This window comes from Drosophila mauritiana, chromosome 3L (assembly GCF_004382145.1).
Source record: "Drosophila mauritiana strain mau12 chromosome 3L, ASM438214v1, whole genome shotgun sequence".
Classification (NCBI taxonomy): Eukaryota; Metazoa; Arthropoda; class Insecta; order Diptera; family Drosophilidae; genus Drosophila; species Drosophila mauritiana.
Window position 1 is genome coordinate 10,537,505 of NC_046669.1, and position 22,041 is coordinate 10,559,545.

General features: G+C 43.9%; 3 protein-coding genes across 5 annotated transcripts; 2 read left to right on the forward strand and 1 right to left on the reverse strand.

Moving 5' to 3' along the window:
* The first annotated feature begins 361 nt into the window (after positions 1-361).
* LOC117141430 (zinc finger MIZ domain-containing protein 2) lies at positions 362-18,119 on the forward strand. Of its 3 annotated transcripts, none has more exons than XM_033304870.1 (11): positions 362-1,143; positions 12,294-12,834; positions 12,929-13,090; positions 13,532-14,301; positions 14,361-14,479; positions 14,545-14,677; positions 14,745-14,958; positions 15,033-15,769; positions 15,838-15,967; positions 16,066-16,455; positions 16,527-18,119. In XM_033304870.1, the coding sequence occupies exons 1-11, from the start codon at positions 1,079-1,081 to the stop codon at positions 16,656-16,658; spliced, it is 3,393 nt and encodes a 1,130-aa protein (XP_033160761.1). In that variant the 5' UTR covers positions 362-1,078; the 3' UTR covers positions 16,659-18,119. The 3 variants fall into 3 exon arrangements, with proteins under 3 accessions (XP_033160761.1, XP_033160762.1, XP_033160760.1); XM_033304871.1 differs by lacking the exon at positions 362-1,143 and adding an exon at positions 1,177-1,507; XM_033304869.1 differs by lacking the exon at positions 362-1,143 and having other exon boundaries at positions 12,099-12,834.
* A 319-nt stretch (positions 18,120-18,438) lies between these two features.
* On the reverse strand, positions 18,439-21,168 carry LOC117141431 (ATP-dependent RNA helicase DDX42). The gene has a single exon (XM_033304872.1). The coding sequence runs from the start codon at positions 21,098-21,100 to the stop codon at positions 18,740-18,742; it is 2,361 nt and encodes a 786-aa protein (XP_033160763.1). The 5' UTR covers positions 21,101-21,168; the 3' UTR covers positions 18,439-18,739.
* Positions 21,169-21,236: 68 nt separating this feature from the next.
* On the forward strand, positions 21,237-21,996 carry LOC117141125 (biogenesis of lysosome-related organelles complex 1 subunit 4). Its single transcript, XM_033304449.1, has 2 exons — positions 21,237-21,464; positions 21,519-21,996. Exons 1-2 carry the CDS (start codon positions 21,321-21,323, stop codon positions 21,882-21,884), a joined length of 510 nt encoding a protein of 169 aa, XP_033160340.1. The 5' UTR covers positions 21,237-21,320; the 3' UTR covers positions 21,885-21,996.
* Positions 21,997-22,041: the final 45 nt, after the last annotated feature.

The window sequence follows — 22,041 nt, forward strand, 5'->3', positions numbered from 1 at the left end:
TCAGTCGACATTCTGCCGAGAGAGAGAGAGCCGACCAAAAGGTAGCAGAAAACGGAGTAGACAAACTACTATTTTCCTTTTTCTCGTATGGAATCCAACAGCAAGGGGCCCGCGAGGCGAAGAAGTCAAACAAATTGACATACGTATACATAATTATTATTTTACTTAAGTGCTCGCGCGTCGTCGCCCCTTAACAGACCGAAATGAATACGAAATACGAAATCCGAAATACCAACCTGAAATAAATCAACCCGAGAGAGCGCGTACTGTACAGATACATCTGCATCTGTATCTGTATCTGCCGAAGTCGGCTTCGGCTGCACGGCATACGGTCGCCGGACGTCTGGAATGAATACCAACTTCATTCAGTTCCTTTCTGGCTGCCGTCGAACGTTGTCGTCGTTCGGTTGAATCGAATCGAAAAGCGCAGCTCGCCAAAAAGCCAGGCCAAAATCTCAAAGCCACGGCTCAGTGAAACAGTTATCAGAAATTTTCGAAAAATAGCGTAAAAAGTTTTCGAAAAAAAAAAATTAAAAAACATAAGCAAGCAACCAATTTTTAAGTGGCAAAGTTAACAAATTGAAAAAAAAACGCGAACAAAACACAGCACATTTTTTGGATTAAGTGCCACATAGTTCCTGTTAGCAGCAGCAACACACACCAACCACTTGGATTACTATAAACAACAGTATTATCACTTAAAACTAGCACAAAAATCGCAAAATTTTCCTCAACAAAATTCGATCGTTTTTAAACTACAACAATTTGCTAGGCAACCAAAAAAGAAAAATACATAAAGAGAGGAGAAGAAAGGAAACAACAAACTTGTGCAACATCCCAAAACAAATGTGAAAGCGTGACAAACAAACAAAAGATACGAAAAACAAATGAGCAAAAAGTGAACAAAAAGTGAAAAGTAAGAAAAAGTGAGTGTTTGAAAATGCTGCAGTGAACCATTTCGAAACACACAAAAATTAACAAACACAAAAAAACACCCATCAACAAATTATAAATCCACAACAACAGCAGCAACAACACAGAGAGACAAGTGTTGTTGTCCCATGTATTTGTTGATGCCATGCAATTGATTGTTGACAAAATTCCCATGTATTCCAAACAAACAACGAAGCGCAATTCCAAAAAGTAAGTTTTGAAGAACCTCTGAAAGAATTGAAAATTGAAAACTGAGAAATCGGACTGCAGAGCAAACAGTGAAAAGTGCCCAAACCAAAGCAAACAAACAAACAAGCAAACGAGAAGGAAACCCTTCTGGTGAACTGATAAACTGATAACAGCGGCGAAAGAGACAGCAACAAGCCGGAGGAGGGAGATAGCGTTCCACAGCTGCTGCTGTCGCTTCTTCTTCTTCTTCACGTGGTGCACCTGTCCCAGCCAAAAAACAGCTGCAACAACAACAGCAACAACAACTTTAACATCAACTACGAACAACAACAATTTACACACCACGCGCTGTTGCCATAAAACCCAAAAGAAAAAGAAAACTTAGGTAAAATATCTAAAAATAAATTCCACTTAAACCAAAACAGAAACCAAAAATGAAAAAAAAAAAACAGAAAAAATAGAGAAACATAAAAAAATCACAGCAAACGAGCCAAAAGAATTTTTAAACTTCAACTTTTTGTCTGTGTGCTCTCCTCAACTTGACAGTCAATAAAATCTGTCTGGCTAAAAATAATCCACGCCTGGCTAAAAATAAAACAATTTATAAACGCAAAGTGCAAAAATTCTTTATGGCCATCAACAATTTTATTTCTTCTCCACTAGAAACTTTTAATTGTTGTGCTTGTATCAAAATTACGAACAATCAAAATAATCAAATGGAATGTGCTTTTGTTTTTAGATATTTTATGTAATTTTTTTTGTGTCTTTTCCTTATGCTTTGTTTGTTGTTTGAGTCATATGCATATTTATATAAACCATAGCAATAGTTGTGTAGTTGAATTAGTTTTAAGTGTTGAGCAAGAAAAGTTACAAATATTCTCGAGCTGTGTTAGTTAAAAATTTGTTAAGGAAATTTTGAATTCATTTAATTCCTGAAATTTCCAGACAGCAAATCACCTTGACAGAAATATTTAATTAACTTACATTTATGAGGTATTTTTTTCTAATTGACTGTTATGACTTCAGCATAAAAACTACTGCTTAAAGTAGTATTTGTTTGATTTAAATAGTACTTGGAATATTTCATTGACATACATTTTATGAGGTGTTTTTTTCTAATTGATTGTTATTACTTCGTTAGGCAGCATAAAAACTACTGCCACTGCTACCACATATCTTTAAAATCAAACGAACATAGTCGCAAGAATTATCAATATATAAACAAATTATGGGGTTTATATCTGCTACATTTACATCAACATTTACTTCAAGCACCAGCATATCCAGTAAATTAACGAAACCGCCCAAATTAAATTCTATAAAATGCGAAGACACCCTCATTGCCGGGAAAACCCATTCAGGCACTTTAAAGAGCCAGCCGGTGGATTCATTTTGACCGAATTCCCACATCAGCTGTTAGTTAGACCGCCTCCCAGCGCCGCCCCCTCGCTTAATGCTCTCTCGCTCTCACGCACAGCTGACCCATAATTGACACGCACACTGGCAGACGCAAATAGACGCAGACACACAGATACATCGCTACACCGATACAGATACACTCGAAAAGTATCTGAAGTGAAGCCAAGAAAGCATTCGGTTTTAGTCCAGAAACATTTCGACCTACTGCTGTTGCTTTGTTTCCTACGCAGAGTAGGTATTCGTGGCCGGAGTTTTCCTTTTCCATTGAATCGTTCTCGAGAAGTAAATTGTGGATGTGGAAGTGGAAGTGGGTATATCGATACCGAGAAAGAAATTTTCCCAACGATCCGCTTCGTTTGCGAACGAGCAACCCAACAAGCGAACAACCGAAAACACCGCTCAAGTCTGTCACTTATTTCTCAGTTCGACAATGTTTTCGCCCATTTCTCGTGTGTGTGTATTCGTGTTTGTAGCCTCTTCTGTTTCTGTTTTAGTTTCTTTTGTGGCAAGATGAAGGGGGAACCCAAAAAAATATATATACATATAAGAAAAAGGTCACTCCAAGCGAGGCAACCTCTTCCCACTCCAGTTTTCCCTACCATTTTCCCTGCCGTATCTCGTTTGCCGTTTTTTCTCACATGCCACGCATTTTTCCCCAGCCGAACTCCCCCTCTTATTTTCCACAGACAATGGGAAAACTCTCGGCAGACATTTTTTCGGTTCGCTTGTAATTCATCATCGCTGCAAAGAAGATGAAAGCAGCGGAAAAGGTACGGGGCTTAAAGTAAGAAAATGAAAAATGCCGACCACAGGTAAACCTTAACCCATTTGCAATAGTCGCAGCTCTTAACCCAAGAAAACAGGTAGTTGCACTTCGCTTTGGGTCGCCAGGAAATTCCCAAGAAAATACTGAACAGTGCAGTGCCTCGAAGTATCTCGAGAATTCATTCTTTTCGATGGGTGAAAAATTATTTAGAATATGCGAATGTGATGGGAATTGACCTTCTCGGAAGATAAGAGGGCAAACCATTCAGCAAATAGGACCTTTCAGGATCCTTTCTAGTCCCATATTTGTTATCCCTTTCAAATTTGTACAGCAATACCAGATATAAATCTTACAAGTGTGTTAAAATTACCCTGTTCGCTGGCAGTTTACCAAAAGAGCTGTCGGCACAAGCCTCAAAATTTCCCATTTTTTTAAATGTGTAAAGAATTAAAGTTGAAACTGTTTGAAATTCCGGTTCGGCAGATCAATCCAACGATTAATTAACGCCCTGAGCTTATCGTAAACACCCTCTAATGTCATCAACCCACCACCGCCCCACACTTGGGATTCCCATAAAACGGAAACTGCGTAAGCGCGAGACAATCATCAATCAACCACCGAGGCAACCAAATCACAGCCCATCAAGCAACCACCGTAAGGACTTGAGAAATATTGCTATTGCTACCTATGTATGCCCACCGTTTCTGAAGGGGAATCCCTCGCCTCTGCTCCTGGCCACTTCCTGTTTCCCTCAACTGTTTGCGATTTTCACACGGGAAACAAAAATGTGATACAAACGAGTAAATGACAGAAAAACAAAACCTAAACGTGGAAAACCATTTGCAAATCGCAGAAGGCAACAACAACCCTCTGCCTCTGTTCAAAGAGGGATAGCGCACTGAATTCTCGGTGATTAAACCCCGAAAGAAACAAACAGAAACAGAACAGCACAGAAACACACACGGAATATTTAGCGAGTGGAGGAGCGTCCGATATTAATAAACCCATCAGGCAGGGGGCTGGAAACTGAGCAACCCCCGTAACGAAATCCACACTCGAGGGCGCAACAATAGTTACATGTGTAAGCCGACAAAGCCACCCCTAAAATCGCGCCGACTTTAACCCCTCATCAGTCCAGATTGAAGGTCACACATGGCACCCAAGAGCAAGAGAGAGACAGAGACAGAGAGAGAGAGCGCGTTAGATCTACGGTGCATATCTAATCACACAATTTGAATTTGATTGGGCATTAATGGGTTAAGCAGTTGACTCTTGACTCGCCTCGGGCTCTTCGAGGCACCTTGAAGAGTCGCACACTCCACACAACTCAGAGTTCGTTTAGTCACATGATAAAAGTTCCCAAAACGCAACGAATACCGAACGAAAACATTTAACGACCCAATTAAAAGCCCCTGAACGAACCTGATATCAAACTAGACCGCACCGAAACCAACACATTCGCATAGATATAGTAAAATATATGCTTAGCAGCCACAACAACCGCACAGATAACTGTCAACCACCGAAAAAGTACTAAGCACTGCCATCACAATCGATGTGCCCAGAGCGTACTGAGGTCCAAATCAGAGGTAACCAACTCTTATCACAACAGCGGTGGGGGACCGACAAGCTAATTATACCCGCAGATCGTACAATATCTATATCGAAAAACCGAAACAAACCGAAACTCTCCACGTTCTCATTATGTTTTGGGTGCACAAGAACAACTGGAACAATGGAAAGTTTCATTCTCTGAATGGCTCTACCTGTACGCTACCATCTGCTCTTGTTTCTTTTTTTTTTTTTTGCTCTTGTTTTGACCGACATTAAATCGCGTTTAGGTATGCAGAAATATTTCAGTTATCGATAATTGCTTATCGCTGTTTACGACCAGGTAGTAGTGCCTTCACATAGTACGCCAGTCTGGGGGCATTCGGCGTTCTCCGCAAAATGGTCGCCGGGTTTTTGTGAATGGAACGCCATGGAAATGCGGTGGTAAAAAGAGGAAGAGGGGCACAATTGATTAGGCTCAGGAAGCAAGCGAGTGCAAATGATTAGTACGTATAAATATTTAAACCATATGTTAGCAAAGTAACTGATTAGTACACAATCGACGATTTTCTAGAACAAGCTGTTACAAAAATAGCTAGTGCATTAGATCATTTTGATAACCAAATCAAAGCAGAGGCCAATCTAATCATTAGGTAACAAAAAATCAAACTTCCTCTTGCTAATCAAGTTAATATCTCATTGTGGAGTATTTAGTATTTTTAGATGCGCAAAACGGTGCTATTACTGAAAATATTATTAGACACTCCGAAATAAACACTTTACTCTCGGATCAGAAAAGTATCACAACTTAGATCAGGTGGCGCCACCTGCCGACTGCGTCTCGTGAGCAAAGCACCTCTCTACGCGCTTCTCAACATATCAGCTAAGTTCGATTTTACTTATCAATCGACGCGCTTCCTGTCCCATATTTCCCGTGTCTTTTCTGTGTTAACCTTTACCGATGGCAAGTATTTTTAGCTAACATTTTCTTGTACACACTTCGATCGGTTTATTTTGGTTGTTGTTTTTGCGGCTGTTATTTAGCTGTACTTCAGTAGACATTTTTGTTCGAAACTGGTTTTCAAGTACGACGCTTACGTCGCTGTCGACGTCCCTGTTGGCGATTTATGCGTTGGGTTTTGAGTCGCTTCAAGTTTTGCTGGCTGTTGCAATTTTTGTCTTATTTTGTTTTGTTTTATTTTTTATGTGATTTATGCATGTTCCTCAATGTGTGAGTGTGCAAAAATACTTGAACGAAATTATTGCAGCTTCTTTTTTTCGTACATTTATTTTTGTGGGTTTTACTGTTGTTGTTGTCGCGAGCGTTGACAGTCGCAGCCTTCGATTTATTTTTAATGTTTATGTCTGTCCGATTGTTTATGATTTTTGTTGGGCTTTTTGCTTACTTAATTGGCGATTAGATAAATGCCAAAAACGCAACAAAGCCGATGACAATGGAATAGATCGCACTGAGTACTAAATCCCCGCCATCCTCCGCTCAAAAGGCCTCTCCAATGCTGTTTCTGCCTCCGTTGACTGGCATAAATTTAGTTTGAGCAAAACGCGATAGATAAGATAAGCAAAGCAAAACCAGACCCGCCAGCAAATCGAACCCGAAACATCAGATCCCCAAACCGAAAAAGTGGCTAGGTAAGGTGTGCAAAAACCACATCGCTGATTGATAGTCACAGGGGTGTCGTGGGTGGTCGGTGGTGCCGGGGGTTTTCTGCTGGTTCGTCCATTAGCGACCTGATTAGCGCGTGTGTTACACGAAGCACAGCGCTTTTTGTTTAGGTTTTTTTTCAGTTTTTTTTATCGCCAACACGAGCAGACTTCAATGGCGACACCATCAGCCATCAAAACGATTTTGGTTACAACACCACAAGGACAAAACAGCAGACGACAACAAATACAATGGGAAGCCAACAGGGAAATGCAATTTCCGAATTGAATAATGCATAGACACCTGTAAATATCTGTTCCCAGTGCCAATCACAGTGGCCAACATCAATATTTCATAACGTTTACTAATATTACAATGCCCTGATAACTCGATTTGAATACGAGTATATACCGAACGTGTTATCCCCCGAACATCGTTTGACTTTTTAAACTTATCTATTTTGACTGGATCATAAAATGCGTTAATTACTATAGGCATGACGTCAGCTGGAACTGAATTAGTTTTCCAATTATTTTTAGAATACCAAATCTTCCCCTCATTTCACCAAGCTAGTACACTATGTAGTTTTAGTGTTTCGTAAATCATTGCTGCAACAGTGACCACTGTACCCTGAACTCTAAGCCTAGAAAATGCAAATTAGCAAATATAATGTTGTATTACAAACAGCGCTAGACACACGCCGGAAAACTAAAACGAATATTTTAGGGCATAGCGCACACTGCGTATACGCAATTTCGAAAAGGCAGCCGCTAACAGTATGGGGCTTGCCAATAAATAAAAGCCAGTTACAGGTGCTGAAAACATGCACACACAGCACACACACAACACACAACCGGAGAGGGTAGAAATATTTCAAATATTACTCATACCACATGTTGGACAGAGATCCGCCCGTTTTCCCTTTTGTCCACAGCAAGCGGCAAAACATTTATAAAAATGAATTTGCAAATCCGCAGAATGCAAACCGAGCACAAAGTGGGAGGCAAACATTTTGTCGGCGATTGAAGGGGGCTGAGTGCTGAATATGTTTTTGCACATATTCAAAAATCTGCCAACCCCCATGCGCCCATCCCTTCGGAATCACCACCACAATCCATCCGCCTGCTGACCATCTGTATTATTTGCATTGGGTTTTTAATCAAAAATTGCGCGATTTCTCTTCGCTTTTTTGCCGCAGCTTTTTCTTCGGCTTCTCTATTTTTTTTCCTGCTGTTTACAGTTCGATTTTTATTATGTTCACCTCTCCAGCCACCAGCTTAAAAAACCACTCGAGCGGAGGGTTGTTGGCTGCTCCTGGTGGTTGCTTTCTTTTTTCCTTGCTTTGTTTTCTGGCGTCGAGTCTATTATGCTGATTTATTTTTATTTCCATTCTGATTGCAATTTATGCCAGCCAGATGAATTATGAACGCGATCGAAGAGGGCTTGGAAAACTCTCCGGGAAATTCAATTTAAATGGGATGGGACAAGGCGAGGCGAGGCGAAGAACTTTCCCAGTGAGCTTGAGGCGACAAAAAGTGTTGCATACCAATCGGCGCCGCCCAAATGCGAATGGCACACAAAGTCCTCAAACTAAGCTGCGTACAAAAAATTATTCCCATCCTTGGGCACTCAAATCAAAAAGAAAAAAAAGGAGCAGGACGCGAAAAAACCCATACACAACCTCCCCTGACAGGCCAATATGGAAAAAATGAATCCACAGTCGGGGGCAAAAAACAGACAGACGACAACTGCCAACTCAAAATTGGACTGGAAAGAGTGGAAGAAAATGTCGAAAAAAGTATTCTTTGTTGTATTTTTTTCAACTTTTTGTTCTGCGTATATTTCATATGCGAAAAGTGCAGCCAGCAGCGGGTGGTTTCGGTGGTGCCGATGGCTGAGTTGCAAACACCCTTGAAAAACAACTGTCAAACGCATTTCAGCGGTGGGAGGGGAGGTGGGTGGACTGAAACTGCAGCGAAACAATAAGGCGAACGTAGTGGAGTTTGAGTGACTGATGAGCCCGAAAAGGTCCTGAAACGGCGAAGAGAGCAAGTTCCACATTGTTGATGTGTTATTGGTTTTGCAGGGAGTACAGAAACCTTCTTTTTCATTTTGAAAAAGGCATTTCTGATGATTTGCCCACAAGTTGGTATAATATTCAATACAAAGCTCAAATTATATGATCTAAAACTATTGATTATCTAGAGTATGAATATAACTTTCCAATCTAAATTACTTCAAAATCTTTATATTTTGTATATGTGTCAGTTCTGATATCGTACTTGATTGAAACCTCCCACTGCGGTGAGAAAACTTATTCCAAACATATCGTTCTGTCATTGGCTCCACGCACGTGTCTCACAATTTTTCATGGCCTCTAAAGCGCACACACACACACACACATATGTGCATGTGGTATATATTACTTGTTTTGTTACATGACGCCAACTGTCGTCTGTGAAATAAAAAACATGGAAACAGAATATAACAAAAACGCAAAGGCAAATCAGAATCGAACAGAAAAAAAGCACGCAAACAACAATAACAATAAAAATAGAAAAGGAAAATCAGGAGGAAATGTATGATTTTTTTGTTGAAGGATTGTTGTGCCTCGGCAGCGTAATAAAGTTTACCAGACGTGTCCTCCGAAAGGATGTTCTGCCCATCCCGAATGTCGCATTGCCGTCTGGGCCATAATTCATAGTGCCCGGGAACAATGTCTATAAATTGTGAGAATATAGTCGAAATAAAGTGGAAACAAAAAAACATAAACCCCCGGGCGAAAAACCTTTAACGACGCCCCTGTCCGTTGACATACGGAAATCATTTCGTGTGCCAAATGAGAAATAATTTTTATTACCACAGCAAATCAAAGTGCGCACAATTTACAATTACACAAGCAAACTAAAGTCGTCGGAATCGGGAGGGGGGGTGGGTGAGGAGAGAGGGGTTGAGAGCGGGGGGATGGGGCCAGAGATCGTGCACCGATTTCGATATGAAGCTATATCTGCGAGCACGTGTTTCCGATGGCCTATGAACTGAGTTTTAGTGGTTCTAAACTGTCTATCTTGCTCGCTCGCCAGCGAGTTACCTGTTTTGCTTTATTTTTATCTAATCAATGAAGAAATTTATATCTAATCAAAGTACAAAAGGCAGCAACAACGGTGAGGCGACTCGAACTGAAACGCTGAAACAAAGCAATGCGGCGTCATCACAGATCCCGCATTCCTCACCTCTCCACGACAAAAAAAAAACCTTCGCTTACAGCACTCAGTTTTTTCCAGTGCAAGTCACATAATGAGGCGATTATATGATCGCTAGTGCACAACTTGCTTGATTGCTCATTCGAATTCAGCGCTCTACAATATCTTTTCCATTTGAATACAACTTCAAGAGCTATCTTTGGCTTATTTATCTCGTATCTGAGCTTTTTCAGTACTCTCAATGAAGGTCACTTGGTTTCTAAGTGCAGCATGCTGATAAGAGTAAAATGAGTAATATGCTTTCTTGTGATTTTTATTGTGGTTTACTACTTGTTATCTGCCAGATCTTGCTTACAATATCATATGAGAAGCATACTTTTCGGAAGCTGGCAGAGTTGTTAATAACACTAAAGTCTTTAAAAAGTAGTTCCTATTCAAAAACTCTATTTATTTATAATTTAGCATTTAGAAACAAAACTGGTCAAACGTAGCCCTGTTTTACCACTTCTCTGCACTCGAGTGAGCACTGTAATGCGAGTTATTGCCCCGCGCTTTCCCTCTCCCACAATGCAGACTGTACCTGCGATCTCTTTCCCACTCTGTATGCCCTTCCCTCTCGCACACTCGACCCAATGACCCGCTTTGCTCTGTTTACCTCTCCGCTCTGTTTTTGCACTTGGAAATTGCTAGGTGCTCGATGCTAATTTATCGTCACAGTCTCGCGGCAATCACAGGTTCAGTTCCACCAACCATTCTTCCCCGCCCGATTCTCCCGCCCGGCCAATTCTACCTCTCTCTCTCTCCCCCCTTTCCCCTGCCCAGTCGGGCGATTCTCCAGCGATCTTTGTAGACTTTGCCGGCTCGGGCTTTTCGTCATGCGATTATCAGCCAATCGCTTAGTGTGCCATTTATTTGCATTTCGTTCGCCGCTGCAATTGTTGTTGCCCTTTGTGTTACGTTTTGTTACGTCTTTTGTTGTTGTTGTTTTTGTTTATTTATTTTTATTTGTTTCCAACTTTATTTGCTTTTGTGTTTTCGTGTGTGTAGTGTGTGTTTGCGCTGAGCTGCTTTTGTAGATGCGCAATTATTGTGAGCGTGTTACTTTATATTTTTAATGTGCGACTTTTTTGTTGTTGCGTTTAGGATTTTACCCTTTGACAAAAAAAAAGTTTTTTCCATAAAGAACAAATTAGAGCTTGAAGCTAAACTAGATCACAACATTTTTCAAGATTTTCAATGTCTGCGAAAAGCTGAAAATGATTAGAAATATAATATTGCGCATACGACCTGTTAAACATAATTAATATGATAAACAAAAATTATACCTATTGAGTCCAAAAAAGTTAGAGTAAATTATACTTACTTAATTTATTAGGTCATTTCTGCATTTGTACATATCACCATATATTTTATATTTATCCCCTCCGATGTCAAATTTTATCAATGCTAGGGTATTTCCATCTTCGGCTATCGAGTTGATTTTCATTTTATGTGCTTTCTGCTTCGCATTCGCACTGCGTTCATATGCTTCATATTGTTATTGTCCGCCTGGCAAATATGCTTAATTATTTTTACCTTAAAAGTCGCGCCATCAAAGCGAATGCGAAAACAATTTCAATGGACGGGTGGAACAATTGCAGGGAGCGATGTCGAGGGCAAAACAAACCGATACTCATACCCAAACCTAAGCCTAAACCTAAACCCTGAGCCCATTTGACATTTTCGGGCTTAAATGTCATAGCAAATCGAGGGGAAACAAGTGCAATGGGAATTATAAGCAGTGGAGAGAAGATGGAAAATGCAATTGCAATCGCAATGGCAATTGCCACACAGCAACACACAGTACAAATGAATGACGTTGACAATGACGATGATGGAGATATGGCTAGGTGGTTGGAAAAGGGGCTTTTGGATGGATGGGTGGGTGCTGCGGATACTGGGGTAAAATCACGAACATAAGCTGCCTCAGGCTGACATCATCCATGGAGGTCGAATAATGATTCGAGCAGCAGGGCATCGGAGAATCAGAAGCGATACTCAGTTCTTCAGATGTGACTAACCGAATCGCGAGATAAGAGAATCGCTGGTTGGTAAAAACCAAAAAACAGATCTAAGGAACTGTACGAATTGAAAAACCCAAGAGACTCCATAAAAAAATGCTAATAACAATAACGATAAGAAAAGTACTTAAACATTAGAATATGTACTGCAGGCTAGGAACTTTAAGAATACGAAATATATAAATAGGCCATGCGAACACACAAAGCAATGCGCAGTAATATCACAATTTCTTAGAACCCGTGAAGTATTTACAAAATAAGATTTCCGAGTAAGAGCAGGCATGGGATTTAGTTTCCCCAGCTAATTTGTCTCCTAGGACGACCATTCACATACAGACAAAATTATCTCGTGCATGATTGATCTTGAACTTTTCTGCTCAATTCGGAAATTTCGGTGGAAATATGCCTCAAAGTGTGATTCCCGTTTATTATACGCAGTGGCCATACTACATTATCACGCTGTGGATTCCAACTAACTCATGGCTTTATCTCGTCTACCAACTTTGCAGGAAAAATGATGAAATGAACCAGCAGGCGGGCTCCTCAAGGGCGCCAGCCACCGGGGGCCAAATCTCACCGCCAGGTGCCACAACAGTCGGCGTGGAGCAGCAGCAACACTTGCAACAGCAGCAACAGTACTACAACCAACAGCAGCAGCAACAGTACCAGCAGCAGCATCAGCGCGACAACTTCCTAGCCTACCAGCAACAGCAGCAGCAGCAGCAGCAACAGCAACAGCAGCAGCTCCAGCGATCGGGAGGCGGCGGAGTGGGCGGCGGTGGTAACTTTATGCTGGGCAATGACCTTGTCGGCGGCGACAGCCTGCGCAGCCTGAACAACACCTTCGGTCCCAACTCGGAGTTCACGTCGCTCGGAGGCGCCAACAGCTCGGCATCCTCCTCGCTGAGCGGACTGAGCAGCTCGAGCAGTCAAGGATACACGGGCATGGTTGCTGCCAGCCAGCAACACCAGCAGCAACAGCCACATCACCACCAACAGCAGCAGCAGCAGCACATGGGCAGCATGGATGCCATGGGCGGTTACAGTCAGGTGAGGATTACGATTTGAGAAATGCACATCCAACTACACACCACCCTACCCATTTCAAGTGTCTAACCTAACCCATTTATATCTTATCCTCCAGATGGGTGGCGGCATGCACCCTGGACCCAACAGCGGCATGATGGGCAACATGAATGGCCAGTACATGAATGGCGGCTCCGGCCAGGGTGGCTACAATGGAGCCCAGGGCATGGGCATGGGCTACGGCGGAGGTGGCAGCATGGGACCCCAGAGGCATCATCAAGTGAGTACCAGTTGGAATGCATTTAAAGGGGTTTTTTGGGCATGGACGGATGACTTCACTGCCGCAAATTTTATATGACCAGCTGTTGACAATTCATTTGCGGCAGTAAACTGATTTAGCTTTGAAAGCGTTTACCCATTAACGAATCATTCGGATCGCACCCAAAACAGAAGTCCGCGACTTAGCAAATGACAAATTTCTGACTGCCAGACCGACAGTAATCCGCTCAAGCTCGCTGGCTTTATTTGCCCCAGTCCTCCAGTTTTGGTTGCTTTTAATGGCAAAAAGTTTGACGCCTAATTTAAGATGGAAACCCCACTTATTTGTACTGTATATTGTTTATAAAGATAAGGGTGGAGTAGCAATTCTATTTTCCGAGAAATTTTATATAAGAAGTCAAGAATGTCCTCTTATCAATGGCCTCCCCATCTTTTTTTTTAGATGACGCCCATGAACCAGATGCAGAATATGTCGATGGGCCCGGGAGTCGGAGGAAGTGGCGGCATGGGCGGCGGCATGAATCCCCTCCAGCAACAGGCGGCGCAGCAGCAAATGGGCGGCATGAATCCGATGGCCAAGATGCAGGGCATGGCCAATGGTGGATATCCGCAGCAAGCCCCACCCAGTCTCACCCAGCAGCAGCAGCAACAGCAGCAGCGACGAATGGCCCCGTATCCCCACCCCCAGATGCACATGGCTCAAAAGCGGGCGGCGGCCGGAGTGGGAGGAGCGGGCGGAATGTACCCGGGTAATCCCATGCAGCAGCAGCAGGCGCAGATGTACGGAAATCAGCAGATGCATCCGGGATCCGGCGGAGGAGTTCCACTGCCCATGCAGGCGGGTGGAGCAGGAAACGGTTACGGACGCAGTGGACCCATGGGCGCCGGCAATGGCGGCTACGGCCGTATGTCGGCGGGCAATGGCATGGGCCCGACCGGAGGACCAGTGATGGGACCCATGGGTCCCGGTGGCATGACCGCTGGAGGAATGGGTCCCGGACCAGGCTGCATGAGCCAGCAGCGCTTCATGCCCCAAGGATCCGGCGGCGGCATGCCCGGAGTGGGCTATGGTGGAGTCGGAGGAACCGCTTCCCATCAGGGTCAGTTCTATCCGGGCAGTGGCCAAAGTGCTGGAATGCAGCAGGCAGGTGGCATGTGCCCGGCGGGTCCGGGCGCCGTCGCCACCACCGGCAATCCCTACCAGAATCAAGGGTGAGTTCTGAAACTCCATTCGAATGAATCAGTTAATAATGTATTCCTCTTGTGCTCAGTTTCCAGCAAAACTATCAGCACAGTCCAGTTCCTGGCAATCCCACGCCACCGCTGACGCCCGCCTGCAGTGTGCCCTATGTCAGCCCCAATCCGGATATCAAGCCACCCATGGACAACAGTGAGTTCCGCTTAAGTGAATCCATCTTTGAATGTCTCTTAACATACCTTCCACTTGTTTCTTAGGCGAAGAAATGAGACTGACATTCCCGGTGCGCGACGGCATCATCCTGGCTCCTTTCCGCCTGCTGCACAACCTGTCGGTCAGCAACCACGTGTTCCATCTGAAGCAGAATGTCTACAACACCCTGATGTGCAGGTAGGACCCTCTGACCAATTCACATTGAACTTTCGGTTTATTAATATATATTCTTCTTAATTTGCAGAAACGACTTGGAGCTGCAGCTGAAGTGCTTCCACCAGGACGACCGGCAGATGAACACCAACTGGCCGCACACTGTCACCGTCTCCGCGAATGCCACGCCCCTGAACATCGAGCGGTCCGAGAAGAACAGCACCGCCCTGCGACCGCTCTACTTGAAGGCGGTGTGCCAGCCGGGAAGGAATACGCTCCAGCTGACCGCCAGTTCCTGCTGTTGTGTAAGTACTTCAAGATCAAGCGAACCAAATGGCAAGTGGTATTAATAAGTCCTTTTCCCCTTTCCCTTTTGCAGTCGCACCTGTTCGTGCTGCAGCTAGTCCATCGACCATCGGTGCGCCAGGTGCTGCAGACGCTGCACAAGCGCAATCTGCTGCCGCTGGAGCACAGTGTGCAGAAGATCAAGCGCAATCTGAGCCAGCCGGAGGCGAATGCCGGTCCGGATGCCACGCCCCAGCAGCAGCAGGGCGGCGGGCAGCAGTGCGCCAAGATCTCATTGAAGTGCCCCATCACCAAATCCCGGATACGACTTCCGGCGCGGGGACACGAGTGCAAGCACGTGCAGTGCTTCGATTTGGAGGCGTATCTGATGATCAACAGCGAGCGGGGATCGTGGCGATGCCCGGAGTGCAGCAAGTCGGCGATCACCGATACCCTGGAGATCGATCAGTACATCTGGGCCATACTCAACACGCTGGGCAACTCGGATGTGGACGAGGTGATCATCGATTCGTCGGCCAACTGGCGGGCGCTGCAGCACAATGGCGGCATGCCCAATGCACCGCCCCCCTCGAATGTTCCTAGCAATCCCAGTGGCGGCAGCGGCTCCAATTCCGGCAACGGAAGTGTCAACCCCACCCTGCCGGTCATCAAACAGGAACTGTGCGACGACATCGCCAAGGTCATGTCGCCGGGATCCACCCAACTGCCCACCTGGGACAGTGCGCAGGCCATGAGTCCCTACAACATGCACGACATGAACTCCATTGCCAGCGGCAACATGATGGGCAACGGCGGCAACACCAACCAGCAGTGAGTACTAAATATAAAATAAATTACTGTTTAGCAAGTGAATTAATGTATTATTTACCCATTTTTAGTGGCAATCGCAGCAGCTACGACGGCTTCAGTGGCAACCACAGCGATGGAAGCGGCGGATTGCCTGGCGGCGATGGAGGTGTCAACTCCCTCGACCAGCTGAACGCCATGGAAAAGTCACTCAGCGATCAGGTAGGAGTCTAGAAATTTTAGTTTATAAATAAATAACAAATATAATTCGATTTTAAAAATTCCGTACTAATTTCATATTTTTCCCACCTCTCCTTCAGATGCCCCACACCCCGCACACTCCTGGAGCGGCCAGTCATCCGATGACACCTGGCGGACCGCCCAGCGTCAGCAGCTCCCACAACGAACCGATCAGCGGCGGTACGCCCAACGCCAACGGAAGCGGAAGTGCCACCAACGGAAGCGGCAACAACAACAGCAGCACGGGCCACAACTCGCCACAGACGCCGGGCACGCCCAGTCGGATGGGCGGCGGCGGCATGGGAGGAGCAGGCTCAGCGGATAGCCAGCAGCAGCAGCAGGAGCAGCTCCTCAACTCCCTGATGAGCAGTCAGACCCAGCTGAAGTTTAGCGAAAGCGATCTAAGTGCCGAGCTGCAGAGCTTCGATGCGGCGGCAGCGGCCATAAATGATACAGCCCACGATCTGAATGTGAGTATAATGCAAATGACTCTGAACAATGGGAAAAATATTAATTAATGTATGTTCGAAATCACTTATAGCTGCTGCAAGATGTGGATCCCATGGAGATCCTGTCCTATCTGGATCCTCAGCCCGATCTTAACACGCCGCCCTCGAGTGGCAGCAGCAACAACAACGCCAGCGACGACTTGCTGGCCACGTTATTCGACTAGGCCCAAAAAGGCAGGGGAGAAGCTGGGAGAGAGTTGGAGAATTGAAGTGGCAGAATACCATAAATTGTATATAGTATTATTAATTTTAATGAAATGTGCACTAGACGCCAGTCGCGTACTTCAACCAACATTTTCGTTTCCTCACACAAACCAACAGCAGCAACAAGTAAAAATACACAAAAACAAAAAAAAAACAAAAAACAAAATGGATAAACTATTACAAACAACACACTGGATGAGAAATCGAAGCGGAAATTTGAATTTGCCCGTGTTGAAAAACAATGAAATGTGATTTAAAAATTAATTAATTAAATTAATTGGCATTTAATTTAAAGCTAACTGAGAAAAACCCATGAAAACTACAAAAAAAATGCACACTAAAGCGTAAAAATTAACAAACAGTCATTATACCATATAAAAAATTAAAAAAAAAAAATGAAATCAATCACTTCAGTTGAGAGCATGAAAATTCCTTCAATGAAATTTACGAATTTAAAATGCAGCAGAAAGTCCTTTGTTCGTTTATTTGGAAATTACATTTTTTGTTTGCCTTATCCCAGACTTTTGTTGCAAAATGTTTCTTGTTCATTTACAAAGTATTAAAAAAATCTATTAAATCAGCGCAACAACAAAACATGAGCAAAGAAAAACAAAAACGAAAATCGAGAAACACAAAATACATACAAGTGAAATCCCAACAATTTTATTACATTTATAAAATGAAAACATTTACATTTTAATTGTTGCATAATTTTAATTATTTTTTAAAGCCTATCTACATATTAAAAGTAAATGATTTAGCTTGGTAAACGATAAACAAAATTTAACAGACCAGCGGAGGAAATATTAAGGAAATATTAACTTTAACGAACAGAAAGTAAATGTGTACAATTAAGTGACAAAGCGAAACTGCATAATTAGTGGAAGAGAGAAACAAACTATTAAAAGTGTAAATCAAATTTAATGCTAGATCTAAAATATATTGTATATATTGGATATGTATGTTATATATGCGGCAACAACAAAAAAAAAACACAACCCCTCCCCCAAAAAACACACAAAAGCTAATTAATACATTTAAATAATGATAATAATAAATGAAGAAAACAAAAAGTATTTCAAAACTAAAATTACAGTGTTATAATTTTGTTTGCGTCTTTTTTTCCCACACAATTTCCCCTCGTATTCTTTTTGGATTTTCTCCTGATTTTACGATTTGAGTTCGTCTATATGTTTCGTACGATGTGGTTAACATGGACCAATTTTTATATACAAATATATAAATATATATGTATAACACCCACACACCGACGAGTCTTTGAATAGAGTATATACGCGAACTATATATAACGTAATATATATATATTCATGTACGTATCTGATATGATATTCAAGTATAGCGAAATTTTTAAGCTTTGCCCCGGCTAATTCCCCGTTCAGCGCTTAACAAAACGAAACAAATCGAAAAAAATCGAATAAATCGAAAAAGTCGAAAATTTACGCGAAATCGCCTTGATGTGGTAGTTAAATGAATCTCAAATCTCTTCTCAATGTTATCAAGAACACACGTAATTAAATTATTATATAAACACGTATATCCAAAAGCGAAAAAGAAACAAAATTCGTAGTGGTTTCATTGTAAAACAATATTTCATAATGATTAAACGAACAATTTAGCTTCAAGATTTCGATATTCCAGTTCGATTTCTTCTCTCGCTTAATAAAATGAAAAATTAAAATTAAAAGGACACGATTAACGATTAACAATATCGATAGGCAGTTGGGATGCGCAAATGTGATTTTATTCAAAATAAAATACACATAACCATGATTACAATTAATGAAGATTTTTATTTGGATCTGTGGGATCGTTCGCTGGAACTTGCTGCGAAGGAAGAGAGTTGTACATACGAGTATTTAACTAACGTAATCTTTATGAATGAACATGGTATATATCTGATTATATATAATATGTTTAAATTTAGTTCATAAGTTGTAATTTTAAACGATGGAACAAAAGCAAATACACATTAAATAATATGAAGAGAAATAAACCAAAGAGCAGCATCAGTTTATTGTGTTCAATTCCAGCGACTCTTCTTGGCTCTTTTGGCATCCTGGTTGCTGCTGTTGGCCGATGAGGCGGAAGCACCCTGGGTTGTTGATGGGGGCGGTGCCATTGGCGCAGCGAAAACTCCCGAGTCCGGCAGAGTTTTCTCCCAGGTGCGATCGCTGGACGCACGGAACTGGTTGTTATACTGGGATCGGAATGCCTCCCTCATCGCTGTATAGCGATCTGTGGCTGGTCCTGAGCTTGAAAAGGATTTGCTAGAGGGTCCGTCGGAAGGATTTTGGGCAGACACACTGGCAGTGGATTCCGAGCCACCAGCCGAACCATAGCCACCTCCATTTCCTCTCTCCCGATAGCCCAATCCTGTGTGGGTATTTGTCGGTCTCTTGCCTTTGCCCTGCTTGAAGCGTGAGCTCCGGAACCAGGAGCTCTTCATGGCCAGCTCCATCAGATCGTCGGGCACCAGCTGATCGGCGCCCTCCAAGTTACGCACCAGATGACCAGCGAACTCCTTGTCCTTATCGGTGACTAGAGTGAATGCATTACCCTTTTCACCGGCTCTGCCCGTTCTTCCAATTCTGTGCGTGTGGGTTTCAATGTCCCTGGCTGTGTCGTAGTTTACCACATTCCTGATATGGGGTATATCCAATCCTCTGGCTGCCACGTCGGTGGCCACTAGAATATCGCATTCTTTCCTCTTAAACTGAGTGATGACCTTGTTCCTGTCCGCTTGATCCATATCGCCGTGGAGTAATAGACAATTGTACTCCTTAATTAAAAGATTGTTAGACACCGTTTCGGCATCTACTTTCTTAGTCACGAAGATCAGGACGCTTCCTTCGGAAAGGAACTTCACCAGGTGGCACAGCAGCCAATTCCATTTCTGCAGCGGATTGGGGAAGACGTACACAGACTGAGTGATGTCTTGATTTGCCTCGTTTAGATCTCCCTGCACTATTCTCACGGGATCGGAAAGGACATCCCTGGCCAGACGTTCAATTCGCTTCTTAAAGGTGGCCGAAAACATCAAGCATTGGCGATCTGGACGCACGTGGTTGCAGATGGAGCGAACCTGGGGCTCAAAGCCCATGTGGAACATACGGTCGGCCTCGTCAAGCACTAGGAAAGTGACCCTCCTCAGATTGGTGGCCTTCATCTTGACCATATCTATCATACGTCCTGGCGTGGCCACAATAATTTCCGCTCCCTGTTCTAAAGCTTTACTTTGCTCCCATTTGGAGCCTCCGCCGTAGCAGCAGACCACGTTCAGGTTGTAGACCTTGCCAAACTTCTTGGCCTCGTTGTAGATCTGCAGGGAAAGCTCGCGTGTGGGTGCTAGGATAAGACCTATGGGTCCGTCGCCTGGCTTCAGCTGTTTCTGATCCATCACATGCATTAGCATGGGCCAGATGAAAGCTGCTGTCTTACCGGAACCAGTTTTGGCTATGCCAATGATGTCTCTGCCGGACAAGGCTGTGGGCACTGCTTGTGCCTGGATGGGTGTGGGCTGTGTGTACTCCGCTTTCCTCACGGCCTTGATGAGCTGTTCATCGAAACCGAAATGGCCGAAGGACGTGACTGGTTTGGGTGGGGAGGGACCAGTGACCTTTACGCCCAGTGTGCGCCTTAATTCCCGGACTTGCTCCTCATCCAGGGCTGCTATGTCGTCATGCTGCGTATAGAAGTTCTTCTCGAAGGGTTCGTACTCAATTTCGGAATGGTAGATGGGCGGCAGAGGATCAATGTCCTTTTTTTTCGGTGGGGCTATGGGATTGCCATCCTCGTCGTATTCGATTTCCTGATCGGAACCCTCGTCGCGAAGTCCAGCATTGGGATTCTCCTTCATGTAGCGATAGTAGCTCTCCTCGTCGTCCTCGTCATCGATGTCACCTCTCACCGCCTGAGTTGGCGGCTTAGGTGCTTGTTGACGCTTCTCCTTCTCCACCTGCTGGTTGATGCCAGCCATAAACTGCTCGAGCGGATCCTCATCCGAATCGGAATCCTCTTGCTTTTTGGCCGACGTTGGCGGGGCTCCCGGGGATCCTGGTGCCGGTATATAGGCTTGTTCTATCTCCTTTTCCCTGGGCTCATCGTCATCATCGAAATAGTCATCGTCCGTGTGGTGCTTCCTTTTGCCAACCAGATTGGTGGCATTGGTGTACTGGCTGATGGAGTCCAGGGTGGAGTAGCCGTGCTTGGACGTCGATGAAGTGCTCCCGGTGACCCCGCCACGGTTTGCTCCTCCGCGGGAACCAGTATAGCCACGGGCATTCAGAATCGGGGGCGGCGGTACGGCGTTCATGTTCGTGCCGGAACTTGCTGGCCTGCGGTAGGGGAATCCCCCACCGCCAATGCCTCGATATCCACTCATCGTGCTACAAATCCAAGCAAATGCTGCAAGCTAACAATTTCCAAAATCAATAGAAAACAGTATGACCGCAGCAGCAGCGGGACAGCGGGAAAATACTTTGGGGTCACACTTTAACTGATTGGAGTTTTACCCTCCTCAAATATGGTCACACTGGTCGAAAGAGAAAACAATTGTTGCTTATATTTACAAATATTCAGCTAATTAAACCAACGCCTGAAATATGCAATCGAATATTGAGAATGTATCACGGGACTATGCCAAGATACTACAGAGCGCCGATCTGGAGAAGGAGATAAATCCACTGTGCACGAATATCGAGGATATGCTGGCCAGATTGGATGAATTTGAGACTTTGCTGGCTTCGGTTAGTTGATTTCTTTAAAATTAGTTATGTTACTAATAGCTTATTGACTTTTAGGTGCGTGCCGAGTCCAATGGCATGATGGCCAACAATGTGTGCGCCATCCTGGGTTTCGCAGACAGTTTCGAGCAACTAAAGACTAGAATCGATGGTTTGGAGCAATTTGTGGGTGTAGTTAGTGCCAATTTGTCCGAAGTGGAAAGATCTGTGGATATAGCAGAGGAGGAGCTGCATGTCACAGACTACAGCCTCAAGGGACTTCTCCTGAAGCCCCTGAAGGCTAAGTTAGGTGCCAGCGATTCCAGCACACTCAGCTCCCTGCCACGATCCAATCTCGCCGAGGAGGAATATCAGCCTGTGCAGATCTACAAATCCGACGATTACTTCGGGAAGTCGGAGGAGGAGAACTACGTAGCCAACTGACTAAACACATAGGGAATAATTAGAAGAAACCTAGTTAGAACAACCTAGTTGAGGATCTTTGCAGATGTATGAACATAAAGTTAATTTTATAAACTTTGTAAAAGCAACTTAATTTGCATTTTGTTTTTAAATGAGGCATTTGTAATTCTTTTTGAAT